We start from the raw sequence: 22,914 nt of genomic DNA on the forward strand, positions 1-22,914 counted from the left end.
CCCAACCAATCACAGCAGATGGCCCCGCCCCTCCCTGAGACTGGTTCTGCCGGAGGTTTCTTCCTGTTAAAAGGGAGTTTTTCCTTCCCACTGTCGCTAAAGTGCTTGCTCATAGGGGGTCATATGATTGTTGGGTTTTTCTCTGTATCTATTATTGTATGATCTACTGCACAATATAAAGTGCCTTGAGGCGACTGTTGTTGTGATTTGGTGCTATATAAATAAAACTGAATTGAATTAAAATGGTTTGTCTCACTCCCATTTCTTCTTATTGCTGCACATTGGAGCTCTATTTGGAACCTTGGAACCTTGGATCCAACCATGCAAAATATGATTTTTTTTGCCATTTTTCAAGTGGTCTGAAACTTTGATTGGGACTGTATAAGCAGTGAAATGTAGGAAGTTTCAGTGCTGATATAATCTATCCATTATTAAAGCCACAAAACACCTGAGAATAGATAAGAGTATTTGAAGCATTTCCATTAAAAAATATCAGTAGTTCTTGGTATTTGTTAAAGACAAACAGCCTTTTTGTTTGTTTTTAACTTTTCCAGCACATAGTCTTGACAGTAGTAAATGGCCTGTATTTGTATTTGTATTATATAATACAAAAACAACAACAACTAGTGTGTTTTCCACAAAATGACCAAGGACCGACATGGACCGATTAGGTCAGACGTGTGATATCAACACAGTTTATAGCGGCCTCTCATGTGGCGATAACAAGCAATGGAACGACCAACCCACAAATTTCTATTCTAATAAGTCATTCTTTTATTACATATTAACACAGAACCAACGATAAAATGCAAAGTTGAAAAGAGTTTTCAAACGACAATAATTCTGTTTTAAAAAGTAGAACAGAGCCTGCTCAGCACTGCCTTTGCTCCCTGTGTAAGTTCATGTTGTGGCTGCTGGACTGGGGTCAGTATGCACTCAGCTATAACATCACTCTAGGTGCTAGCTTTGCATTTGCATGCTGTCTGTGCGGATGCTTGCAAAGAACTTGTGTTGTGTCAGCAGTATAAGACAGCTGTTTCTGTCCTGGATGCAATTTACACTTTACCATCACCTTCTTGTTCTTTTATGCAATAAATAAAGGTTTTGTCTATATCTGCACTCCTCAAAATCCGTAAATTTTCCTCCTCCTCCTGGCACCAAAGCAAGATCAACTGATCGTAGTTGTGGCTGGAGTCAGAGCATATGATCTGGACCAACTTCAACAGGGTGGCATTTGGCTTTTATTTAAAAATATATGTATTAAAAAATGTAGTCACTTATGAGCAGCTGTGCTTCCAATCTTAAATAATAAATCAGTACACTCAGGCACCTTTACAGGCTACACAACAGATTTAAGGAAAAACGAGTGAGTTTGAACGAGATTATAAACAGGTATGCATAATTACAGATACATGCATAGTACAATGCAAATGCACTTGTGCCTTAGACTGCAACGTGTACAGGGCAGGAGAGATGCTTCCTCTATAGCTGCAGAAGTGATTCAGTGAACTCAACACACACACACAATGATAGTTGGAGCTAAGTTGTGAACACAGAATGTACTCAACACATTTCCTATGATTTTGGAGTCTTTCAGTGAGAACATAGTTACAAAACTGGAGCACAGGCTGATAATTGACCTTTCGTTTTTAGTTCCAATGAAACCTGAGGGGATGCTTCAAAAAGTCTGCCTTCCAGAGGCCGATCCACTCCAACACCAGTGTCCTCCTTAGCCACGAACGTTATCACAGTTGTTGCAAATGCACTAAGCCGCTGTTAGCTGCTTAACTTGAGCTTGAGCTGCAGTAACTTAACTATAGTTTATTATTACTTTGGTTGTAAAGGTATATTAGTAGAAATCAGCTGAGGTGGCACAGTGACCTTTCTGGATGCTCCTTTTTCTGCCAAAGCCCTTCTATAACCACAACAAAAGGATCTTTGCTATTTATTGATGTCAGTTAAAGACAAATCCCCAGGCCAGCTGGAGGAGATTTTTTTGTTTTGTTAAAAGACGACTCAATATATCCAAGCTTTGGCAAACAGAGCTCATTCTCTATGACAATCAGGTTCAATCGCATCTAGCCACAGTGTTTTGTGCACAAGCCAGTGCGGTCTAATCCAGCACTCATTAGTCTAGTATAAGGTTACAAAAACGACTAGACACTGGTTTCAGTTTACTTTTGCATCACTGGATTCATTCATTACAATAACAGCCATGAATTGCATCCCTTCTCTGTGTGGCTTTTTGGAAATGTCTCGCTCAGTGTCTGGCACAATCAAGGAATTGTGACAGTTCTGACAAGATGAAACACATCAGTCCACTCAGGGAGAGAGACATCACAGAGCAGGGGGAGGAAGGAAAGGTATGAGAAGAGTAGGAATGGGAAGAGGAGCAGGAGGAATTCCTACATGTACGGACTGGTAGGAGCAGCAGGGCTCTGACTGTTTACACATATTGTTTTAGAAAATGTAATAATCTGTAGAATAATCTGAAGCAGACTATAATTTAAAAATAAGCACATGACTGATGGTGATGCATATTAGAATTTGAGATTGATATAATGAGTTTACTATCTCATTGGACCATTTTGTTGGCCATTACTTTGGATTCATGCTGCCCAAACAAAGAAACTTTTCTGGCATTCTTGATAGAGTGTATGTTTTATTTATTTTATGTTTTATACTAAAGTTTCTTCTGCTTATCTGCACATAGCAGTTACATGTGAGTTGAGTTTAAATAAACATTTGTCAATGATGTTCTTTCAGTGGCACATAGGTGTGGCAACTGCTTTGATATTAATTTAACGATTACAAAAACGTTACTAATGCTGGCTAACAGCAGCTAACAGCAGCTAACAGCAGCTAACAGTAGCTAAAGGCAGTGGTGTTTACAGGCAGAAAAGTCTAGGATATCTTCAAAATGTATCACTGTATCACTGTAAATAGATGTGGAGACTTTGAGATAAACATGGACTAACAGCCTACTGTCACTATGAAGAGTGAGATGAGAAGGTAAGAAAAGAGAATTCTGTTAGTGGTGAGATTTGACACACTGTAACTTTAATTTAGAAATTTTACAGTTACACTTATATTATGAGCACTTTATGTAGCCAAGATAGCACCAAGCTAACGGGGTGTTCACAGATTTTGAATAAGTTGCTCAGTTTGAGTTTCTTTTCAAATAAATACTCCCACATATGTGAACCAATGAGGAACATTTACACTATTAAAAGCTTAAAAGTATCCTTTGAAGGCAACATGCCAACCTAGTGCTTACCTTTGTTTACATGTTTGCATGTACAATATATTGATATGTTTTCATTTAAATAATCTAGAAATGTTTCTTACTCTACCGTTAAACATACCAAAAATTCCCTTATTAAGTAAAAGGTTGTAAGTGGTTGTTAAATAAGTTATCAAAGCTGTGAAAAGATGCCAGATATGAGACCTGCTTCCAGATGGATTATAGTTAGTGTTAATGTAAATAGGCTAAAATTGTTAGAACTACTTACATTAGTTTATATATAATGTATTTCAAGTCTGCCCATCAAAGAGTTTATTGTTTGAAGTTGAGAAACACAAGCTATTAATGCTAATTAAGCTACTGTTAGTGTTACTACATTTTATTTGTTTAGCATTACATATCAGTTGGCCATAAGTGAGTCTTCGTGTTTCTCTCTGTTTCATTAGTGCAGAACTTTATGTTCTTGGTAAATTTCGCCATTGTCTCCGAAGAACACCACAGACAGTGTTTTCTTTAGCTTGGTGCTCAACATGACCGCGGGCATGAAGAGGAGGCTTGGTTAAGGGAAAGGGTGGCGCCGAGGGGGCGGAGCGGCTCCCTTCTCCGGGCGGCGTCAGCAGAAGAAAACGGGACAGAGGGGCAGAGCCAGGCCGACAGAGAGATTGGTTTCCCCGGGTGATTTTGCCCCATCCGCCGACTACAGGTAAGCACAATGAGAGTTTCAGGGCGTTTTCTCGTGACTAATGACAGGAGGTAAAGACTTTTATGCATCGGAAGAAAACAATTTAAAACTCACTGCGACACATCAGCTGTCCGTCCATTCACCTACAAATCACATTTTACAGCTTATGTGGGGATGCTTGTAGAGACTGTATTCAATAATATTTTAAACATATGCTAAAATACGCAGTATTTGTGGAGTAGATGGCTCATGGTATGCACACATGGTAGTTAAGCAAAATGTCACCTTGTGTATTACTTTTATTCTTATTTCATGACTTTGTCTTCTTGGAATACTATATAACTTCTAAGTTGCGTATATTATTACAGCATATTGTGCGTTACTTGCAGCCTGTCTGATAAAACTCCCACTCAGGCCTCAGCCACACCGTTAATAGACGTGAAAGTGGCTTTTTCTCTCAGTGAGTGCTAGAATGTGATTGGCAGACGGTGCAGCAGCAGCGGCCGGACGAAGTGCGTCGTCACACTGAGCATGTGTCAGGCTTTATAAGCTATGAACATCATTCATGTGCGCGGGCTCTGCCTAATCTAAATCTGCAGTACAAATTGCATGCAGACAGCCAGACTTTTACAGCGGGCTGCAGTGCTGTTCAGTCAGTGTGACGTCTCACAACAGAGGGGCAATTTTGAGGTGGTCGGTTTGTCCAAATAATAGTCGTCGTCCCCCCACACACACACACACACACACACACACACACACACTAATAATAATACTCATAGAAGGATTTGGATTTATTGGCAAGGACACGTCCATCTGAAGATCTGATCTTCCCAAAGCAGTGACACCTGGTGGCGGCATGATATGTACATTTCCTATAAACTGAGTATTGTGAAAGAGTTGCTACCCAATTAAAATGTTTAGATCATAATACGATATTTTCGAAATAATCCGAATCACATTTTTTGCCTTTAAAAGCCTAAAAACCTGTGAAATCTAGCTTGTAAAATCAACATTAAAAAACAGCAACACTTTTTAAATACCTCTATGCTGTTTGCACCAGTTCAAAGCAGTAGTGTGATGTGCACATATTTGGGCTGGTTTGCATTAGGAGAGATGCTTTTCCTTTCTTTATTCAAATAACCGTGGGTATAGCTAACTGCCGTCTGATCACCACTGTTGTCTTTTTAACAGAGTACATGGGAGGGGCATTTTTGTTTCTAGTTTTTATAGAGATATTAGAAGGCTTGTATTCAAGTGCCTGTATCCATGTGTATCTGGTTGAGAAACCACTGTTTGCATATTCACGCTCAGCTTTGCCTGTTAATTTGTTTGTCATGCTGTAACATGATCAGGGTGCATGAGAGATTTTTGTTTCAAGAGATGCAGCCCAAATAGGAGCTCAGTTTTTGGAAAAAAAACCTTATTGAGTGAGAAAACTGTTAAAACTCATTTATTATATAAATATTTTTTAATAAATGTATTAATATAAATATGTATTTGTATGCATGTAATTAATTTCTAGTTCAATTTCTGTTATTACCGCAGCCCACCTGCAGTACCTGTCTGGTCCACCAGGGCCCCACACTTTGATAGTCACTGGCCTATTGGATGGCTGTACGAAATGATCCCTAATAACATTTAATATGTTTGGTATCATTGCTGGAAAATTTCACATTGAAAATGGAAATTGGTGCCAGCTGCATATTTGGAGCCGCTCTGCTGGACAACCTGTGTCATTACAACAAGCTTCTTTTCTTCTATTTCTAGCTGCTTTCAATAATGATATTAGTGTATGGCTATTATACCACTCAGGCTCTATGCTGTCATGTACACTGACATGCCATTTCATGAGTTACACCGGTTAAGTACTGAGTTGGACCCCCTTTAACTTTCAACGCTGCCTTTATTCTTCATGGCATATAGATTCAACAAGGTGCTGGAAGCGTGCCTCAGAGATTTTGGTCCATATAATAATGGATTGCATTTATATAGCGCTTTTCGGGGCCCTCAAAGCACTTTACAATTCCACTATTCATTCACTCTCACATTCACACACTGGTGGAGGCAGCTACAGTTGTAGCCACAGCTGCCCTGGGGCAGACTGACAGAAGCGAGGATGCCATATCGCACCATCGGCCCCTCTGGCCATCACCAGTAGGCGGTAGGTGAAGTGTCTTGTCCAAGGACACAACGATCGAGACTGTCCGAGCCGGGGCTCGAACCAGCAACCTTCCGGTTACAAGATGAACTGCCAACTCTTTGAGCCACAATCGCCCCGTAATTATTAAATTGACACGATAACATCACACAGTTGCTGCAGATTTGTTGGCTGCACATCCATGATGCAAATTTCTCATTCCATCATGTCCCAGAGGTCCTCTTTAGTACTGAGATCTGGTGACTGTGCAGGCCATTTGCATACAGGGAACTGAGACAAAGTCCTTTTGAGATGGTGTTTAAATGATGTTCGGTTAGTACTAAGAGGCCTAAAGTATGCCAACAAAGAACAGGTGCACTTGAGGAACTGGCCAGTGAATGCCCGTGGCATCTGTTTTATTCTTTTAGAAGATTTTAGCAATGATAGGCTGGTGTAACTACAGCGCTAAAGAGCCCTGCCTGTGATAGCTCAAGCTACTGACTTCTTCCTGACGGAGTTATCAGAGTTTTGCTGTGTGAGATCTGCAGCTGGCTCCAGGTTGAGAGAAGCATATAACAGTAAATGCAGAAATAATGATAATACAGTAATACAACTGTCTGTATGTCATATTGAGACATACTGATTTATTCAAGTGCAGCCATGTATCTGAAACTAAGCTCTATCACGGAAAGCTGGGAAATGCTATTCCAACCAGCAGTAAGGTAATCACTGAGATAAATCTGCACTGCTAAAAAGAAAATTATTGGCGCAGGGCGAACTGAAGCACTGCAGCCAGTTCAGTCACAATGCATGCATAAGGAATCTGCATTTTATAAGCCTTTTATGGTCATTACTCCTGATGCTCTGTGCGATGTGTCCGGAGTTGGTACGCAGCACTTACATGCATCATTTGCCTGTGTAGGTGTCAGGTGTCTCACAGGTGTCGGAATGTCAAAGTCTTTCAGTGCCGAGGAGATGGCGGAGATAAAGGAGGCCTTTAACAAAGTGGGTGAGTAAAAATGTGTGTGTTTGTGTGTGTTCGTTCACATTGCAGAAATCTATGAATTAACCACTTATTTTTGACTGTGTGGTGTACATGACTGTGAAAAGTGCCTCTTTGTGCACGCCTGTGTACGTGTGCAGGATCTGGCAGACAGAAGCTTTGATACGTCTACATTCCCGTTATTGTCTAAAGCAGCGATCCCCAACCCCCGGGTCACAGACCGTTAGCGGGCCGCGACAGTTGAAGCTCGGGTGTGAAATTGATGATTTTCAGGGTTTTTAACGCTAACTCGGTTTCACTGGGTCTTTTTTCCCATTTTTTTGGTACCAGGCCGCACAGAAAAAATAAAAAACTTACTAGTGCACGATCACCTGTCTTTTCTTTTAAAAATAGTCTGAGTGTTACTTCCCATTCACAAAAGACCCACGAACTGCTTTAAAAGCTTTAAAAGTATGTTCGAGACATCAACTACTTTGGATAAAAGTCATGGCAGAATATTCCAAGATTGCCACAACAGCACACACACACTACCTGTGTGAAGCGGGGTTTTCTGCGGTTCCAGCTACCAAAACAAAATTGCGGAGCAGGCTGAGCATAAGCAACACACTTCAGGTGTCATTGTCTCCCCTCTCATTGATTTAGCATTATGGTGAATTATATATTTTCATGTACTTTATTTATGTTTTGTAGTCGTGCGTCTTATTTTGAAAGAAATATTTACGCGTTACCATAGCGACCAGAGAGCATTAAGGGGCAGAGAGGAGGATGTTACTCTCAGTGTTGTTGGTGCATTTCAGGAGGACGCTGCTAATAAAGTTACACAATTACACAGTGAATTTGCTTATTATTAATAAATTTACAAAATAACACAGTTTTTGTCTCGGCCGTATCATTTTATTTGGTTGTATTTATCTGCGACACCTTAAAGGCCGGTCCGTGAAAATATTGTCTGACATTAAACTATCCGTGGAGTAAAAGGACCGCTGCACTAAAGGAGCAATTCAGCAAATTTTACTCCAGAAAAGTTGGAACGCTGTGTAACGTAAGAAGAGAAAAGAATGCCATGATTTGCACATCATTTCAATGGAAAATACTACAGAGTAAACATAAGCTGAGACTTTAGGGCACTGACTCTTAGCATGTCACAATGGCAGCACTTTAAATCTCGCCCTGCATATCTGGAAAACTGTAAATAAAGAAATAAAGAGTAGAAGTTTAAGCTTAAGTAAAGTTCTCTTTCATTTCCTGTCTTGACACACCACGTGTAGATGCGGATGGCAATGGGTACATCTCCTCCACCGAACTTGGCAATCTCTTCCGAGAGGTTGGCTGTCCTGTCCCGGGATATCAGCTCAGACAACTCCTCCAGAAGCTGGATCTGAACAACGACAGCAAAATTGAATTATCAGAGTTCGAGGCTGTAGGTAACACTAGTTAACTAACTGTAGTAATTCACAGCTTTACTAACAGTTTACTCACAGCAGCCAAAAAAGTAAACATGTTACATAAAAATCTGTTTATATACTAATGTACTGTAAAGAAAGGCAAACTACCATAACATATTAAGTGATAAATGACTTATATTGGTTAATATCTTGACAAATATACAGTAACCATGGTTTGACTGTCTGTAAGTTAGCGTGTGTTTGCATATATATTCAGCTCTTTAAGGAACTCAAGGACGACCGCATAGCCCAGAGTTTCAGGAAAGCTCTCAACAAGAAAGAAGGCATTGTAGCCATCGGGGGCACCAGCGAGCTCTCAAGTGCAGGAACTCAACATTCGATCTCTGGTTAGTAACGCCATATATAATATGTGTGGTGTCACCGCCTGGTGGAGTCAGAGAACTCTCTGATCAAACAGCCTCAGGTTTTAGTCGTCGCAGAAACAGATCTGACACTTGGCTTTGTCGTATTTCAGAGCAGGAGCGCTTCGCCTTTGCCAACTACCTCAACTCGGCTTTGGAGAAAGATCCCGACTGTCAGCACGTTCTCCCCATCAACCCCAACACCGAGGATCTGTTTAAAGCTGTCGGAGATGGCATCATGCTCTGGTAAAGCAGTTTTCTTTAGACGCTATTTGCCACGTTCAGGCAGTGCGCTAAGATGCTTCCCTCACGTTCACTGTTTCAGTAAACTCATCAACCTATCTGTGCCTGACACCATCGACGAGAGAACCATCAACAAAAAGAAACTGACTCCTTTCACCAAACAGGTCAGTTGGTTCCCTTTCACATCTTAATCGTGTGCTGGCTTAATGCGATTTAACCCTTGACCCTTCATATCCTACAGGAGAATCTGAACTTGGCTCTGAATTCTGCTTCAGCCATCGGGTGCCAGGTCGTCAACATCGGAGCTCAAGATCTGAAGGAGGGGAAACCTCATCTAGTGCTCGGGCTCCTCTGGCAGATTATCAAGATAGGGCTGTTTGCCGATATCGAGCTGAGCCGCAATGAAGGTGGAGCACAGATAGATTTGCAGATAGATTTGTCTGTGGAGAGGGAATTTTGCAAACATGCAAAAAGTAAAACACAATTTAAAGGGGACCCATTATTTGTTTTCCTATATTTTCTATCATTTCACTTCCTGGCCACAAAAAAGTGACTCACTGTAAAATGTCACATTGAACCGCCTTTAGCTCTTCACTAAGCTTATGCAGTGTCACTACATTTACTTCTATCCAAAGCTGCACTGACTTCTTTGACAAAATCTGAACCCTCTGTGACAGTTTGAGCCCAGTGAATCCCAGATAAAAAGGAGAGACCCAGGATCAGAACATGGAAGTTTATATAGCAGTTGTCCTTTAAATACATGCTGGAGTTTAGTTTAGGCACCAGAGTCATTGCTCTCTCTCTGTATAGCTATTGCAGCGTTGCTAGAGGAAGGTGAGAGTCTGGAGGAACTGATGAAGCTCAGTCCTGAAGAGCTGCTGCTCCGCTGGGTCAATTTCCATTTAAAGAAAGTCGGGATGAAGATATCAAACTTTTCTGCTGATGTTAAGGTAAGAAAATGTAACCAGTCGCTTCACTGTTTGCTATTAGAGACTAAATCCTTATTTGATCTTTTACAGATGTTGGGTCCCAATTAAACAAAATCACATTCTCTTCAGGGTAATATGCCTGTGACAGTATAAACACTTCATTCATGGGTTGTAGCTCTGACACACGGGCGTTTGAATAGTTGCTTAGATTAAACATTAAACTAGAATATTTAAATGATGAGGGCAGAATATGCACAAATAGTCCCTGTGAAACAGAAGAACGTTTGTTTTCCACTCATGGCTCTGTTTGAGTTCACATATCTGATATCGTCATGTCAGGCTAAACACAGCTACCTGCTTTTCTCTGAGCTTTCTCTTCATGAGGGACAGCCAATCAGAGGGAAGCTGGCTAAAGGGGAGGGACGTTTTAAAGACAGAGGATAGTTTGTTTCAGGTAGAGGATGAACTGATTGTCTCCACCAAAGCCCAGCATGAGCAAAATAATTATAGGTCAAATTAAATAGATCAGCGGTCCCCAACCCCCAGAGTCGTTTGGTACCGGGGCGCAAGAGTTGAGGCTCGGGTGTGAAATTTATGGTTTTTGTTTTTTTTTATCTTTATTTTGTATCGTATTTATCGTTAACTCGGTTTTCCTGGGTCTTTTCCCGTTTGTTATGAATAAATCTTCTTTTTTTGGTACCGGTGCTGTTTTCATTTTGTTGTGCTTATCCGCAACATAAACTGGTCCGTGGTGCAAAAAAGGTTGGGGACGGCTGAAATAGATGTTCAGTAAAATATTAAAAAGCAAAGGCAGGTTGGCTCTGCAGTTGGCTGCAATTAACTGTATTCTGCTTTCATATAAAAATTTGTAAATGCACTTTTATTTTTGCACACATTTACACACATTAAACACACATTTACATTTATTTTGCATGAGTATTGTCACATATTGCAACAACACATAATGCTATTGAAATCAACCCTGAATAAATGAATAAAAGTCACTCAAAATGCATGTTTACTCTCAAAATGCTGACTTTAACTAATCAAACTACGCTAAGTACAAGTAGAATAAATATTACATTTAATTGAATTTTACTCCTTCATGTTTGTTGAGGGTGAAGAATCTTTTTTTTAGCGCTGGGAATAAACATGAGCGCAGTCTGACACGGGTCTGTCTCTGCCTTTGTGCACTTCTGTTCCCACGCAGGACTCCAAGGCCTACTTCCACCTGCTCGAGCAGATCGCCCCAGATGGCAGCAAAGAGGATGTTCCCCATGTTAACATTGAAATGAGCGGTCTATATGTGAGTTTGCTTGAAAGGCAGCATGTCGTTTGCCTTGTAGATTCTTTGTTTGTAGTGCTGTTCTAGTCAGGCCTAACCCTTCATACACACCCTGCATACACACACACACAGAGTAGAAAAATGCCCCAGTGATGTCAGAGAAAATGGTTCAATTTCTTTATTTGAACGCTTGAAAACTGAGAACTAATACAGAGGATGAATCTGTCATTTAAATACATGCATATCACACGCCTCTGTGCCTGTGTGTGTGTCACAGGAGCAGGATCTGGTAAAGAGAGCAGAGTGCATGCTGCAGCAGGCCAACCGTCTGGGCTGCAGGCAGTTTGTCACTGCCACCGATGTCGTGAGTGGAAACTCTAAGCTCAACATGGCCTTCGTGGCGACCCTTTTCAACAAACACCCGGCTCTCACTAAACCAGAGAACCAAGAGTGGATTGTGGAGAGTAAGCATGGATGAGCATTTCCTTTCTCGCTCCTGTAGTCACTGAGGTAAGATCCTGTGGCTGACTCTGTCTTTCGCGATCTCCAGGTGAGACCAGGGAGGAGAGAACTTTCAGGAACTGGATGAACTCTCTCGGCGTCTCTCCAAATGTTCATCATATCTATGGGTCAGTGTGCGATCTGTACCGTTTAGCAACACTCTGATATGTATTTTACATGTGCATGTTCACCTCACACGCCACTGTGTGTGTGTACAGTGATCTGCAGAATGCCATAGTGATTCTGCAACTTTATGAAAAGATTATGGTTCCAGTGGAATGGGACAAAGTCAATCGCCCTCCATTCAAAGCAGGAGGAGGCCACTTAAAAAAGGTAAATACACAAACTGCTTCATTCAAAGAACAGTTTTTAATAAAAGATGTTCACGTGGAAACGACACATACACATTTAATGGGTGTGTATGATGCTCATTTCCAGCTCCATATATTTATGCCTTAGATTGGGTCTTGGTGGAGCACCTTGTTTTGTTTCACACTCGACACACATTCTTCCCGTCTCTTTAAGACAACCGTTTTCTTATTGGCTGCCCCTCATACAGAGACAGTCTAGTCAGCAGATGTATGGAGCTTGTACGCTGACAGTCTAAGCTTAGGTGATCATATTAAGGACATCTTACTCACAGCGATGACAGCCAAGAATAGAAAAACTGTCTTAGTGTTTAGATCAGCCTGAAAGCTGAACTTATGACTTGTGAAATATATTAAAAAATGTTGCAATGTGTAAAACGTTAGTAAAAACAGAATGTATCCAGAATGTATCCATCCATCAACAACATTAACAAATCTCATAAATCCATATTTTACTCACAGTAGAATTTAGAAAAAACTGCATCTACAGATTGACCTTTTTAGTATTATTATTTAAAATGGTAATCTACTCTTTTTAAACATTTGATATGTTTTCTACTATAAATTAAATGTGGCTTTTGAAATTTGCAATGTTTTGTTTGTGTGCGTGTAAAAACTAGGATTCCCAAAAAAGTTGGGACAGTGTATAAAGTGTAAACAACAAGGTGCAGATCCCAAAAATGTCTTTCTGCGCACTGCAGATTGAAAACTGTAACTACGCCGTGCAGCTGGGGAAGCAAAAAGCCGGGTTTTTCCTGGTGGGGATTGGTGGACAGGACCTGTACGACGGAAACCCTACTCTAACCCTGGCACTGGTGTGGCAGCTGATGAGGAGGTGATTTTCTTTTGATTCCTATGTTGGGTTTGCAGTACAGTCGAGGACAGATAGGGGGTACTGCTGTTTCAGGATGGAAACCGAAAAAGTCAGAGCTCTCTCACCAAGTTCATCGAGTTTAATGCACTGAGCTGTTATGATGAGACACATCGGTGCACTGATGATTAAAAACACCGGGGCTTATGGGAAATATAGTGCTCAGTAACGAGGCTAATATTCTCACATCCACATGCAGGTACACGTTAAATGTCCTCAAAGACCTTGGACATGGAGAAGTTGCTGGAGATGATGTGATCATTTCCTGGGTCAACAAGACTTTGTCTGGCGCTGGCAAGACTTCCTCTATAAAAAGCTTCAAGGTAAAAAGTTACACTTTGCCAGAGAAAGTATGCATTTATTACACAAACTAGCCAATTACTAGTGTAATGTGAGATATTTTCACATGTATATTCTGTTTTGTCATTGTGGATTATTGCTTGTGAAGAGTGAAAGACCAGCTGTGGACGTGTGATGCTTGTGTGCTCTTCTGTTTAGGACAAAATAATCAGTAGCAGTCTGCCAGTTCTCGACCTGATTGATGCCATCCAGCCGCAGAGTGTCAACTTTGAGCTGGTTAAAAAGGAAAATCTGTCAGAGGAAGACAAACTGAACAATGCCAAGTAATCACCTCTGCTGCTCCGTTTGTTTCCAGTAGTTACTGGGCTTGTGTATTTCATTACATTGCTATCTAGAACCTTAGCTGGCAGTGGGGCATTCTGATTATTACATCAACGTTGTGATGATGAGGTGATACGCTCTAATTACCATCCTTCCTTTCTCCAGGTATGCCGTCTCCATGGCGAGGAAGATTGGTGCCAAAGTCTACGCCCTGCCTGAAGACCTGGTAGAAGTCAACCCCAAAATGGTGATGACCATCTTCGCCTGCCTGATGGGGAGAGGGATGAAGAAAGCTTAAAGGAGACACGCTTGCACCTAAAGACAAACAGACACACGTGTAGTGGGCATAGATGTACTGCGTTGTTGTTTTATGTGGTTATTCTGAGCTAACCAAAACAGAGTGAATCCAATCTGAGTGTAAACAGTAAAGTGCAGTAAAGTGGGACTTCTTTAACGGCTACATGATATAAAGGTTGAGGTTTGGTTTGGGGCTTTTCTTTGGATCTCATTTTTACGATCGTTTACGAGGTGATCATCGTCTGTGCTGCTCGCTGAGATGAATCTAATAGAGCGCTGACTATCACAGGGTCTGAGCCATGCATGCTAGGACTGTGCGAAGGGGAAACCTGTTAAGAAAATATGAAATTGTGTCTTTATGTTTGTCTTTAAGTTATGACACGTGGCAAATATTCAAAAACAACTACTTCACATCTCACATAGAAGCACCTAATGCTGCCTTTCCTCCATTCCTGAACATATTTAACATTTTCTCAGCTGCTTTTTCCTCTCAACTTCCCATGTGTCAGTTATTGTTCTCGAGCCATAGTAATCTTTCATGTATATGACCAAAGCTGTGCTACATTATAGGCAGATAATATATTCACAGAATATAAAACTGAAACCTGTTTTAACCTTCAATGTCTATTAAATGCTTTGACTAGGATTTTTAACCCAGAACAGCACATCTGTAGTGCTTTTTTCTAGCGCTTTGTCTTTAGACGGTCTGTTCCAGCATAACACTTGAATTCAGTAGCTCTGCTTTTGCTGCCATGATGACTGCAATAAACAACCTCAAAGGTTTAGTCCCGGATGAATTTAAAGTCATGCGAGCAATACTTTCAATGTGTTGTGTGCACAATTACGTCTGTTATGGTAAACAATAAAATCTTTTTTCATATCTAGTTTTGTGTTCTGTGTGATTTGTTCTGTTGCTGTTTCAAGCGTGTTATTGCAACAACCACACATTTACTTACTGAACAGAACCAATAGCAGTCATTCATTTCCATTTCCTTAAATATTATTATTGAGATTTTGCTTCCATCACGTAGCAAATAGCACGATGTTATATTTATTTGTATTTAGCAATTAAAGACTGTTTTACATTTAATTGATGGCACAGCTGAGGCTACTCTGAATTTTCTTGGTCTACTGAAACAGGATATCATGGATAAATGTAAGTTTCATTTTTAAGAGCACTCAGAGTCCTGACAGGGACTAGAAAGAGAGAGCAGATTTCTCCTGTTTTGGCTTCCCTTCATTGGCTTCCTGTTAAACTGTTAGCAGTCGGACGTACCGCCCACGGGACATTGGATGGTTTAGGGGACTAATAGGACTGCTAAGGGGTTAAATCCAGAATTGAATTCAAAATCCTGCTCCTCACATACAAGGTCTTAAATAATCAGGCCCCATCTTATCTTAATAACCTTGTAGTACCATATCACCCTATTAGAGCACTTCGCTCTCGCTCTGCAGGCCTACTTGTTGTTCCTAGAGTATTTAAAAGTAGAATGGGAGGTTGAGCCTTCAGTTTTCAGGCCCCTCTTTTGTGGAACCAGCTTCCAGTTTGGATTCGGGAGACAGACACTATCTCTACTTTCAAGATTAGGCTTCAAACTTTCCTTTTTGGTAAAGCATATAGTTAGGGCTGGACCAGGTGACCCTGAATCCTCCCTTAGTTATGCTGCAATAGACGTAGGCTGCCGGGGGATTCCCATGATGCATTGAGTTTTTCCTTTCCAGTCACCTTTCTCACTCACTATGTGTTAACAGACCTCTCTGCATTGAATCATATCTGTTATTAACCTCTGTCTCTCTTCCACAGCATGTCTTTTATCCTGTCTTCCTTCTCTCACCTCAACCAATCACAGCAGATGGCCCCGCCCCTCCCTGAGCCTGGTTCTGCTGGAGGTTTCTTCCTGTTAAAAGGGAGTTTTTCCTTCCCACTGTCGCCAAAGTGCTTGCTCATAGGGGGTCATATGATTGTTGGGTTTTTCTTTGTATCTATTATTGTACGATCTACTGTACAATATAAAGCACCTTGAGGCGACTGTTGTTGTGATTTGGCGCTGTATGGTAAATGGCCTGTATTTGTATAGCGCTTTACACGTCCAGTCATCCACCCATTCACACACTATATAAATAAAATTGAATTGAATTGAATTATACATACCAGTCATTTCTTTTGTTTATGTGTGTGTGCTGCTTAAGCAGCACACACACATCAAGCGTATTACATCAAAGAATTGGCTTTAACTTCAGTCAGTCTGCTCAGCAAACAGCAGCAGGTTAATCCAAATCTTCTACTGGATTGGGGGTGGGGGGGGGGGTGGGGGGGGACTCATGCTTGAGAAACTTTGAGATGATCTGAGCTCTGTGACGTTGATCGTTATCTGAAGATGCGTACACTGTGGTCATAAAGGGATGGACATGGTCAGCAACAGTACTCGGGTAGGCTGTGCCATTTATGCTCAATACTCCCAAAGTGTGCCAAGAAAGCATCAGCCCACACCGTTACACCACCACTACCTGCCAGAAGCACTGATAGAAGGCAGCATGAAGTTGCAGCAAATAAGAAGACTCATCAGAGCAGGCAACCCTTTTCCAATCTACTGTTGTCCAGTTTTGGTGAGCATGTGTGAAATGTGGCATGTTTTTACCTGACAGGAGCGGCAGCTGGTGTGTATTCTGCTGCTGTCGCCCATCTGCTTACATTGTTGCCCATTCAGAGGTGCTCTTCTGCATGGCCTGGTTGTTTTTGAGTTACTGTTGCCCTCCTGTGAGCTTGAAGCAGACTGGCCGTCTCCTCTGACTGCTGGGATCCACAAGTTATTTTTGCCAGAAGAACTGCTGCACACTGCATATTTCCTCTTCTCTCTGTAAACACTAGAGAGGGTTGTGTGGGAAAATCCCAGCAGATCACAGACCAGCCTGTGTGATACCATCAACCACGCCACATTTAAAGTTGTTTAAATCACTTTTCTTCCTCATTCTGATGCTCAAACCGAACTTCAGTGTGTTTCCTGTACAATCATGCCAAAAATTCATTGGGTTGCTGCCCTGGGATTGGCTGATTAGATTCACATTAGCCAATAGTTGAACAGTTGGTCCTAAGAAAGTGGCCATTTTACTTATTTAGGACTCAAGGACTAAAGAAGTTTATTGTCATTTCATATGGTATTACCCAGCCTGAAACAAAATGCTGTTTCTCACCAGCCTCTACAGTGCAATAAGCAATACAGTTTAAAAAGAATAAGTTTAAAAAAGAGCAGTAAAAAAAGGCATAAATAGCATAAGATCTAAGTTCTAAAACAAACTCCAGTCACATGTCACATTCGTTTGGGTAGATAGCAGCAGTCCTTTCACAGAAGTCCTTTCACAGATTTAATATAATGATTACAAATTATTTCCATAAACTTTGCAGAAACTATCAGGACGCAGTTACGGCTGGCTTGTAAGGCTGGAACACAACAACCATTTAGTCTCTAATGAAGGTCATAGTCATCAATCCATTCATCCATTCTGCTTATCCTTATCAGGATCGCGGGGAGGCTCCTGAAGCTCATATATTACCCAATATTGAAAGCACAAAACCGAAAAGGAACAGCAACCTAACACAAAGGCCAGATTGCTGCTTTACGAGGGAGCGTAAAGGAGCAGAAAGAGCCGAGGCAGAAGCCACTATACTACATCTATCATCAGGGGGCGGGTCCTAGGACTCAAAAACACAAATCACAGCCAAATGTATGCACAGACAAGCAAACAATAGCAGTGCTAGCGATCTATAACCTTGTTTTAACTAACTAATTTTACATACAGCCTGCTTTGATCTTAAGTGGGCCGGACCAGTGAAAATCTTTCTGTCAGTGTGAAGACCTTTAGCTAAACACTTAATCCCTGAGATGTCTTAATATTGTTATTGCACATGTACACGAATTAGTAAATGCTTTTTAGAATAGAATAAAATTGTAGGTTATTATGTGGCAGGTAGTGGAAAAACTGTAACTTTTTCCATTGAATTGTTTATCTATCTATTTGGTGTAGTGTGAAAGTCTTTGTCAACAGGAAATCTGTCAAATTTGTGAAATAAACAGTTTAAAGTTCAAAATCCATGCACTCCTTCACATTTTCCAAAGCCTTCGAGCTGCCCAGGTTGGAATTCTTCGCTGAGCTGATTCTGGTCCCCGGGCCTTATGTTTGATGCCCCTGACTTAGAGTGTTAAATACAAGTTCAGAGTTATCTGAAGCAAAAAGGAGCTAAGCTGTGATTTACAGACAAAGCATTATGTTAAAATGTGTTAAGACACTGATGGGAACCGGCATTATATTTGATTTGCTATTTTGCTAAAATGACAGGCAGAATCCATCAAGGGTTTAAGTGATGTTTTCAGTGGAGGCAGCGTGCACATGACCTAACATGGGTGGAATGCAGGTAGCATTAACTTTATTGAATATACAGCAAGGTGACTATCTCCAGGCTTAAAATGAGCAGGAGTTGTTTTTGTGAAACAAAGGCTCAAATATTTGCAGCTGTCCTGCAATATAAGAGGGAAAACTGGGATAGGTCAGTTGAGCTTCTGACAGGTTGTTAATGTGTCTGCAGTGCGGTGTATTTGTCATCACTGCAGCAGGGGAGCTGCTATCATGATTGAGAGGCAGCTGCTTCACTTTCTAAATGTGTGCTGGTAATAACTGAGCCAATTACACGTGACAATCGATCCCAGAAAGGACTTTTACCCTGTAAGGCACTCGTGTTTTCTGTCATTTTGAACAGACATGTCAACATCCCGTCACAACCAATCAAAACACATGGTGAAAACACATTTTTGGATAGATGGGTATATTTTTGTGTTGTTTTGTAATCCATCTGAACAGAGCTGAAATAGTGCAGGTGCACTCACAAAAATCTCTCTCAATAATCAGCAGAATACACACACACACATGCACAAAGACACATTTCCAGATCAGAGGCCACTTCAAACGAGATTCTTGAATTCAGATGAGCATGCTGGTGAAAAGAAACACACACATATATGCACGTACGCACACAATTTGCAATTTAAACGATGCTTTCCCCCCCCCGAGTACCACGTGATCGTTCCTTTTATCGGTTACATTTGTTCACTCCATCCACCGTGTTATGTGTGTATTGCACTCGAGTCTGTTCATTGTGTCTTATAGCCTGTAAAAGACGTTGAGTTTTGTTTTGTGTTTTTAGAAAGAAATAATACTTTGGCGAGATGCACAGGATCTGAGCTGATGGACTGACCACCTGAACGCTGGAGCATCAGAACAGTTACCAGGTTTGCTGAATGGATCACTTTTGCATTTCTGTCTCTCCCTCTTATGATCTGTTGTCATAACTACTGTACAGCTTGTTGCTATGTCATCTGGTTTCTGTGGTGATGCTCGACAAAGGATGACCTCGTACTAGATGACCTTCCATATAAGTGCGATATGTGTGTGTGAGTGTGCACATGTGAGTGTGTGTTCTAACACATATTCTGACGGTGCTTGGGATCTTGGGTTGGGTACAGCCGACCTGGCTCCATGTGTGTGTTTTGTTGTGTTGTTTTGTGTTCTTTTCGCAGTGAACAAAATGAAAATGACTTGAGTGTTGCTGTGTTTGCATCTGTAGGATGACGGGTCTGGTTCAGGATTCTCACAGGCTGTCTGTGAAAACATGGACAGAGGAGGAGAGTGACCGAGCTGAGAGCACACTTAGCAGGTATACACACACACACACACACCGATGATGCTGTACAGGTATTGTTACAGTTTAGTTGATGCTTAAATCCGTATTCTTTCTCATGGCCAGCAGGGGGCGACAACCGTGATAGCAAAATTAGTCCAAGTGGACAGAAGGATAATCACTAGTTTCAAGTTGCTGAAAGCTCTACACACTGTTTGCTGAGTTACATGGTTTGTGTGTTATGTGTTTTGTATGTGCATGAATACACAGAGGACAGTCAATATGTGACGACACTTCTTCAGAGCTACAGCAAATGGCAGCCATTGACAGGAGAGATGCTGGTTCCCAGAATTCCTTTCGGGCCCGAGGGGCTCTGTCCAGGTATGATAGCTGATTTTCAGCTGATAATGGAGTAAAACAGTACAAGAGTGAATGTTTTAGCTGGATACAACCACAATAACAATACAACAATACAACCTTGGTCAGAGGGCCCGGTGGCGCCAGTGTCCGGCAGCCTCGCCTCTGTCAGTGTGCCCCAGGGCAGCTGTGGCTACAATGTAGCTGCCATCACCAGTGTGTGAATGTGTGTGTGAATGGGTGGATGACTGAATGTAGTGTGAAGTGCTTTGGGGTCCTTAGGGACTAGAAAAGCGCTATACAAATGAAGGCCATTTACCATTTTACCATAACATTTTCTGCCTGTTTGTCTTCAGGATAGTCAGTATGGTGATGACCCTGAGAGAATGGGCGCAGAAGAGTTTGGCTGAGGAGACGGAGCGACCGGATTCTTTCCTGGAGCGGTTCAGAGGCCCTGCTAACATGGACATACAGGCGCCGTCCAGCAGGTTCAGCCACAGCCGTACCGGCTCAGATGCAGATCACGAAATCAGACGCTCCAGACGCACGTGAGGAAACAACAGCTAACATGCAAACAGTGTGAAACTTCAGTTGATGCTTACTGTCTGTGTTTTGGGTTCTCTCTGTCAGGAGAAAAAAGTGTAATATTGTGGTTTTATCTCCATCTGATGACGCGTACTATTACTGGTTGATGGTGATTGGTGCTGCAGCCTTTTACAACTGGACCCTGCTAGTTGTCAGGTAGGGAGCTGACATTGACATAGCTTCCGCTAATACAAACGGTCAAACTCCCTCTCAGAAGCAGATTCCTGTTTGTGTTATTACTCTTACTAACACGTCTCTGGGGCAATGACATGTGTCTGGAATAGCAGATTGATATCATTTTTGTCACTTTGGTGTTTGTATTTCTTTAGGGCTTGTTTCGATGAACTCCAGATGAGAAACGTGCTCATCTGGCAAGTGCTGGACTACACCTGTGATGGAGTCTATATCCTGGATGTTGCTGTTCGGCTTCACACAGGTACTCTGATAAGTTTCCATCATGAAACAGACAAGAAACTACTGAACATGAAATATTATGACACTGACCTCTTTTTTGTTCCTGATGGAATCTTAATTCAGGTTTCTAAAAATCCCAGAAGTGGGACATTGTATTTACATTTATTATGTACATCAAGGTTTCTTGGATCAAGGCTTGATGATCAAAGATGTGCGCCGTCTGAGAGAAACCTACATTCGAACGTTACAGTGTCAGTTTGACATCTGCTCCATTCTTCCAACTGACCTCTTGTACCTGATTGTTGGAATCGGCTACACTCCGCTTCTTCGATTCAACAGACTGCTGCGCCTGCCCCGTCTCTTTGAGTTCTTTGAGCGTACAGAAACACGAACGGGTTACCCCAATGCTTTCCGCATCTGTAAACTGATTCTGTACATCCTGGTCATAATCCATTGGAATGCCTGCGGATACTACAGCTTCTCCAAAATCCTGGGACTGGGCTCTGACTCATGGGTTTATCCCAATGCGTCTGACCCTGAGTTCGGCACCTTGTCACGAAGTTATATATACTGCCTATACTGGTCGACCATGACGCTGACCACCATAGGAGAAACTCCTCCACCCGTTAGAGATGAAGAATATCTGTTCCTGATATTTGACTTTCTGGTAGGTTTATAGCTTACTCAAACCCTATACAAAAGGTGTATACTAGTTTTTCCAGTCTGCTAAAACAATTACTACTGGTATTTCTCTCCAGGTTGGTGTTCTGATATTTGCCTCCATTGTGGGTAATGTTGGATCCATGATTTCTAATATGAATGCAACAAGAGCAACCTTTCAAACACGTGTAGATGGACTCAAACACTACATGCACTTCAGACATGTCAGCAAGGTGCTGGAGCAGCGTGTCATCCGCTGGTTTGACTACCTTTGGACCAATCAGAAGACAATTGATGAACAAGAAGTCCTCAAGAGTCTGCCTAATAAACTGAGAGCTGAGATAGCTATCAATGTTCACCTGGACACACTTAAGAAGGTAAAGACCCATATCTTACCCTTTTACCTCACTTGGCAAAACTAGTCAAACGATCTGAAGTTCCTAAATGTTGCTTTTGTGTCTGTTTTTGGACCTAGGTGCGTATCTTCCAGGACTGTGAGGCAGGCCTCCTTGTAGAATTGGTGTTAAAACTACGACCGCAAGTTTTCAGTCCTGGAGACTACATCTGTAGAAAGGTATCACGTTTACTGGTTTACTTAACTGTATATATGCAATAGATAGAAGGGCTGTACAACGTCACTGTCCAACAATTCTGCTAAAATTTACAAAGCATATACACAAAAATAAATTCATTAAATCTTTCTTCGACTTTCTTACGCCTTCTCCTAAACTGTTTGGTGGCTGGACCTCTGAGGCAGATGAGACTTCCCTCAAATTCCTTGAGGCTCTGGATGTGGTGGGGCTGTCCTGGTTGACATGCCTTTGGAAGTTCGCATGCCTTCGGATAAAAGAAATGGGAGCCTGTTTCCCTTCAACTTCACTTGGATCCCAGCCTCCCTAGCAAGGTCTATGCCAGGGTGCTGGAGAGGGAAGCCCACTTTTTAGTCAAACCTCAAATCCAGAAGCAACAATGTGGTTTTCTTTCTGGTTGTTAAATCCTGGACGAGTTCTTTTCCCTCATAGATATTTGAGGGTGCATCCGAGTTTGCCTAGCCAGTCTAGATGCGTTTGTGGTCTTGGAGAAGGCATTCAATCATGAACCAGTGTCCTGAGGAGGATGTTTGGAAGTAAGGGGGATAGGACCTGTTGTTACAAACTATTGGATCAAACACAGAATTTGCTCGTGCATGCATGAATCCAGGGCTGTACATGCATGTGCATTCTTGTACAAGCAAAGCAT

General features: G+C 41.6%; 2 protein-coding genes across 2 annotated transcripts in view; both read left to right on the forward strand.

Annotated features, from left to right (window-relative positions):
* Positions 1–3,839: 3,839 nt before the first annotated feature.
* LOC102298291 (plastin-3) lies at positions 3,840–14,869 on the forward strand. The gene is made up of 16 exons (XM_005944288.3): positions 3,840–3,947; positions 6,986–7,072; positions 8,335–8,486; positions 8,729–8,858; positions 8,987–9,119; positions 9,199–9,280; positions 9,358–9,523; positions 9,927–10,066; positions 11,256–11,351; positions 11,608–11,794; positions 11,881–11,959; positions 12,050–12,164; positions 12,901–13,034; positions 13,270–13,393; positions 13,569–13,693; positions 13,857–14,869. Exons 2-16 carry the CDS (start codon positions 7,012–7,014, stop codon positions 13,987–13,989), a joined length of 1,857 nt encoding a protein of 618 aa, XP_005944350.1. The 5' UTR covers positions 3,840–3,947; positions 6,986–7,011; the 3' UTR covers positions 13,990–14,869.
* A 4,237-nt stretch (positions 14,870–19,106) lies between these two features.
* LOC102297983 (cyclic nucleotide-gated cation channel-like) overlaps positions 19,107–22,914 on the forward strand; it is a 6,138-nt gene continuing 2,330 nt past the window's right edge. The window contains exons 1-9 of the mRNA XM_005944287.2: positions 19,107–19,270; positions 19,606–19,695; positions 19,930–20,040; positions 20,373–20,564; positions 20,647–20,757; positions 20,931–21,037; positions 21,195–21,682; positions 21,774–22,052; positions 22,151–22,249. Of these exons, the coding sequence (XP_005944349.1) occupies positions 19,607–19,695; positions 19,930–20,040; positions 20,373–20,564; positions 20,647–20,757; positions 20,931–21,037; positions 21,195–21,682; positions 21,774–22,052; positions 22,151–22,249 (1,476 nt within the window). The 5' untranslated portion in view covers positions 19,107–19,270; position 19,606. The remainder of the gene's footprint in view (positions 19,271–19,605; positions 19,696–19,929; positions 20,041–20,372; positions 20,565–20,646; positions 20,758–20,930; positions 21,038–21,194; positions 21,683–21,773; positions 22,053–22,150; positions 22,250–22,914) is intronic.

The sequence above is a fragment of the Haplochromis burtoni genome, unplaced genomic scaffold (assembly GCF_018398535.1).
Source record: "Haplochromis burtoni strain Fernald_Lab_line unplaced genomic scaffold, NCSU_Asbu1 Contig_399, whole genome shotgun sequence".
NCBI lineage: Eukaryota > Metazoa > Chordata > Actinopteri > Cichliformes > Cichlidae > Haplochromis > Haplochromis burtoni.

What these genes read in the sequence shown, in the direction of transcription:
- LOC102298291 (XM_005944288.3), top strand. Translation starts at nt 7,012, where the DNA reads ATGTCAAAGTCTTTCAGTGCCGAGGAGATGGCGGAGATAAAGGAGGCC. An exon ending in ACTTTTCTGCTGATGTTAAG is followed by an intron (nt 10,067 to 11,255) that starts GTAAGAAAATGT and finishes GTTCCCACGCAG; the next exon opens with GACTCCAAGGCCTACTTCCA. An exon ending in GACAAACTGAACAATGCCAA is followed by an intron (nt 13,694 to 13,856) that starts GTAATCACCTCT and finishes TCCTTTCTCCAG; the next exon opens with GTATGCCGTCTCCATGGCGA.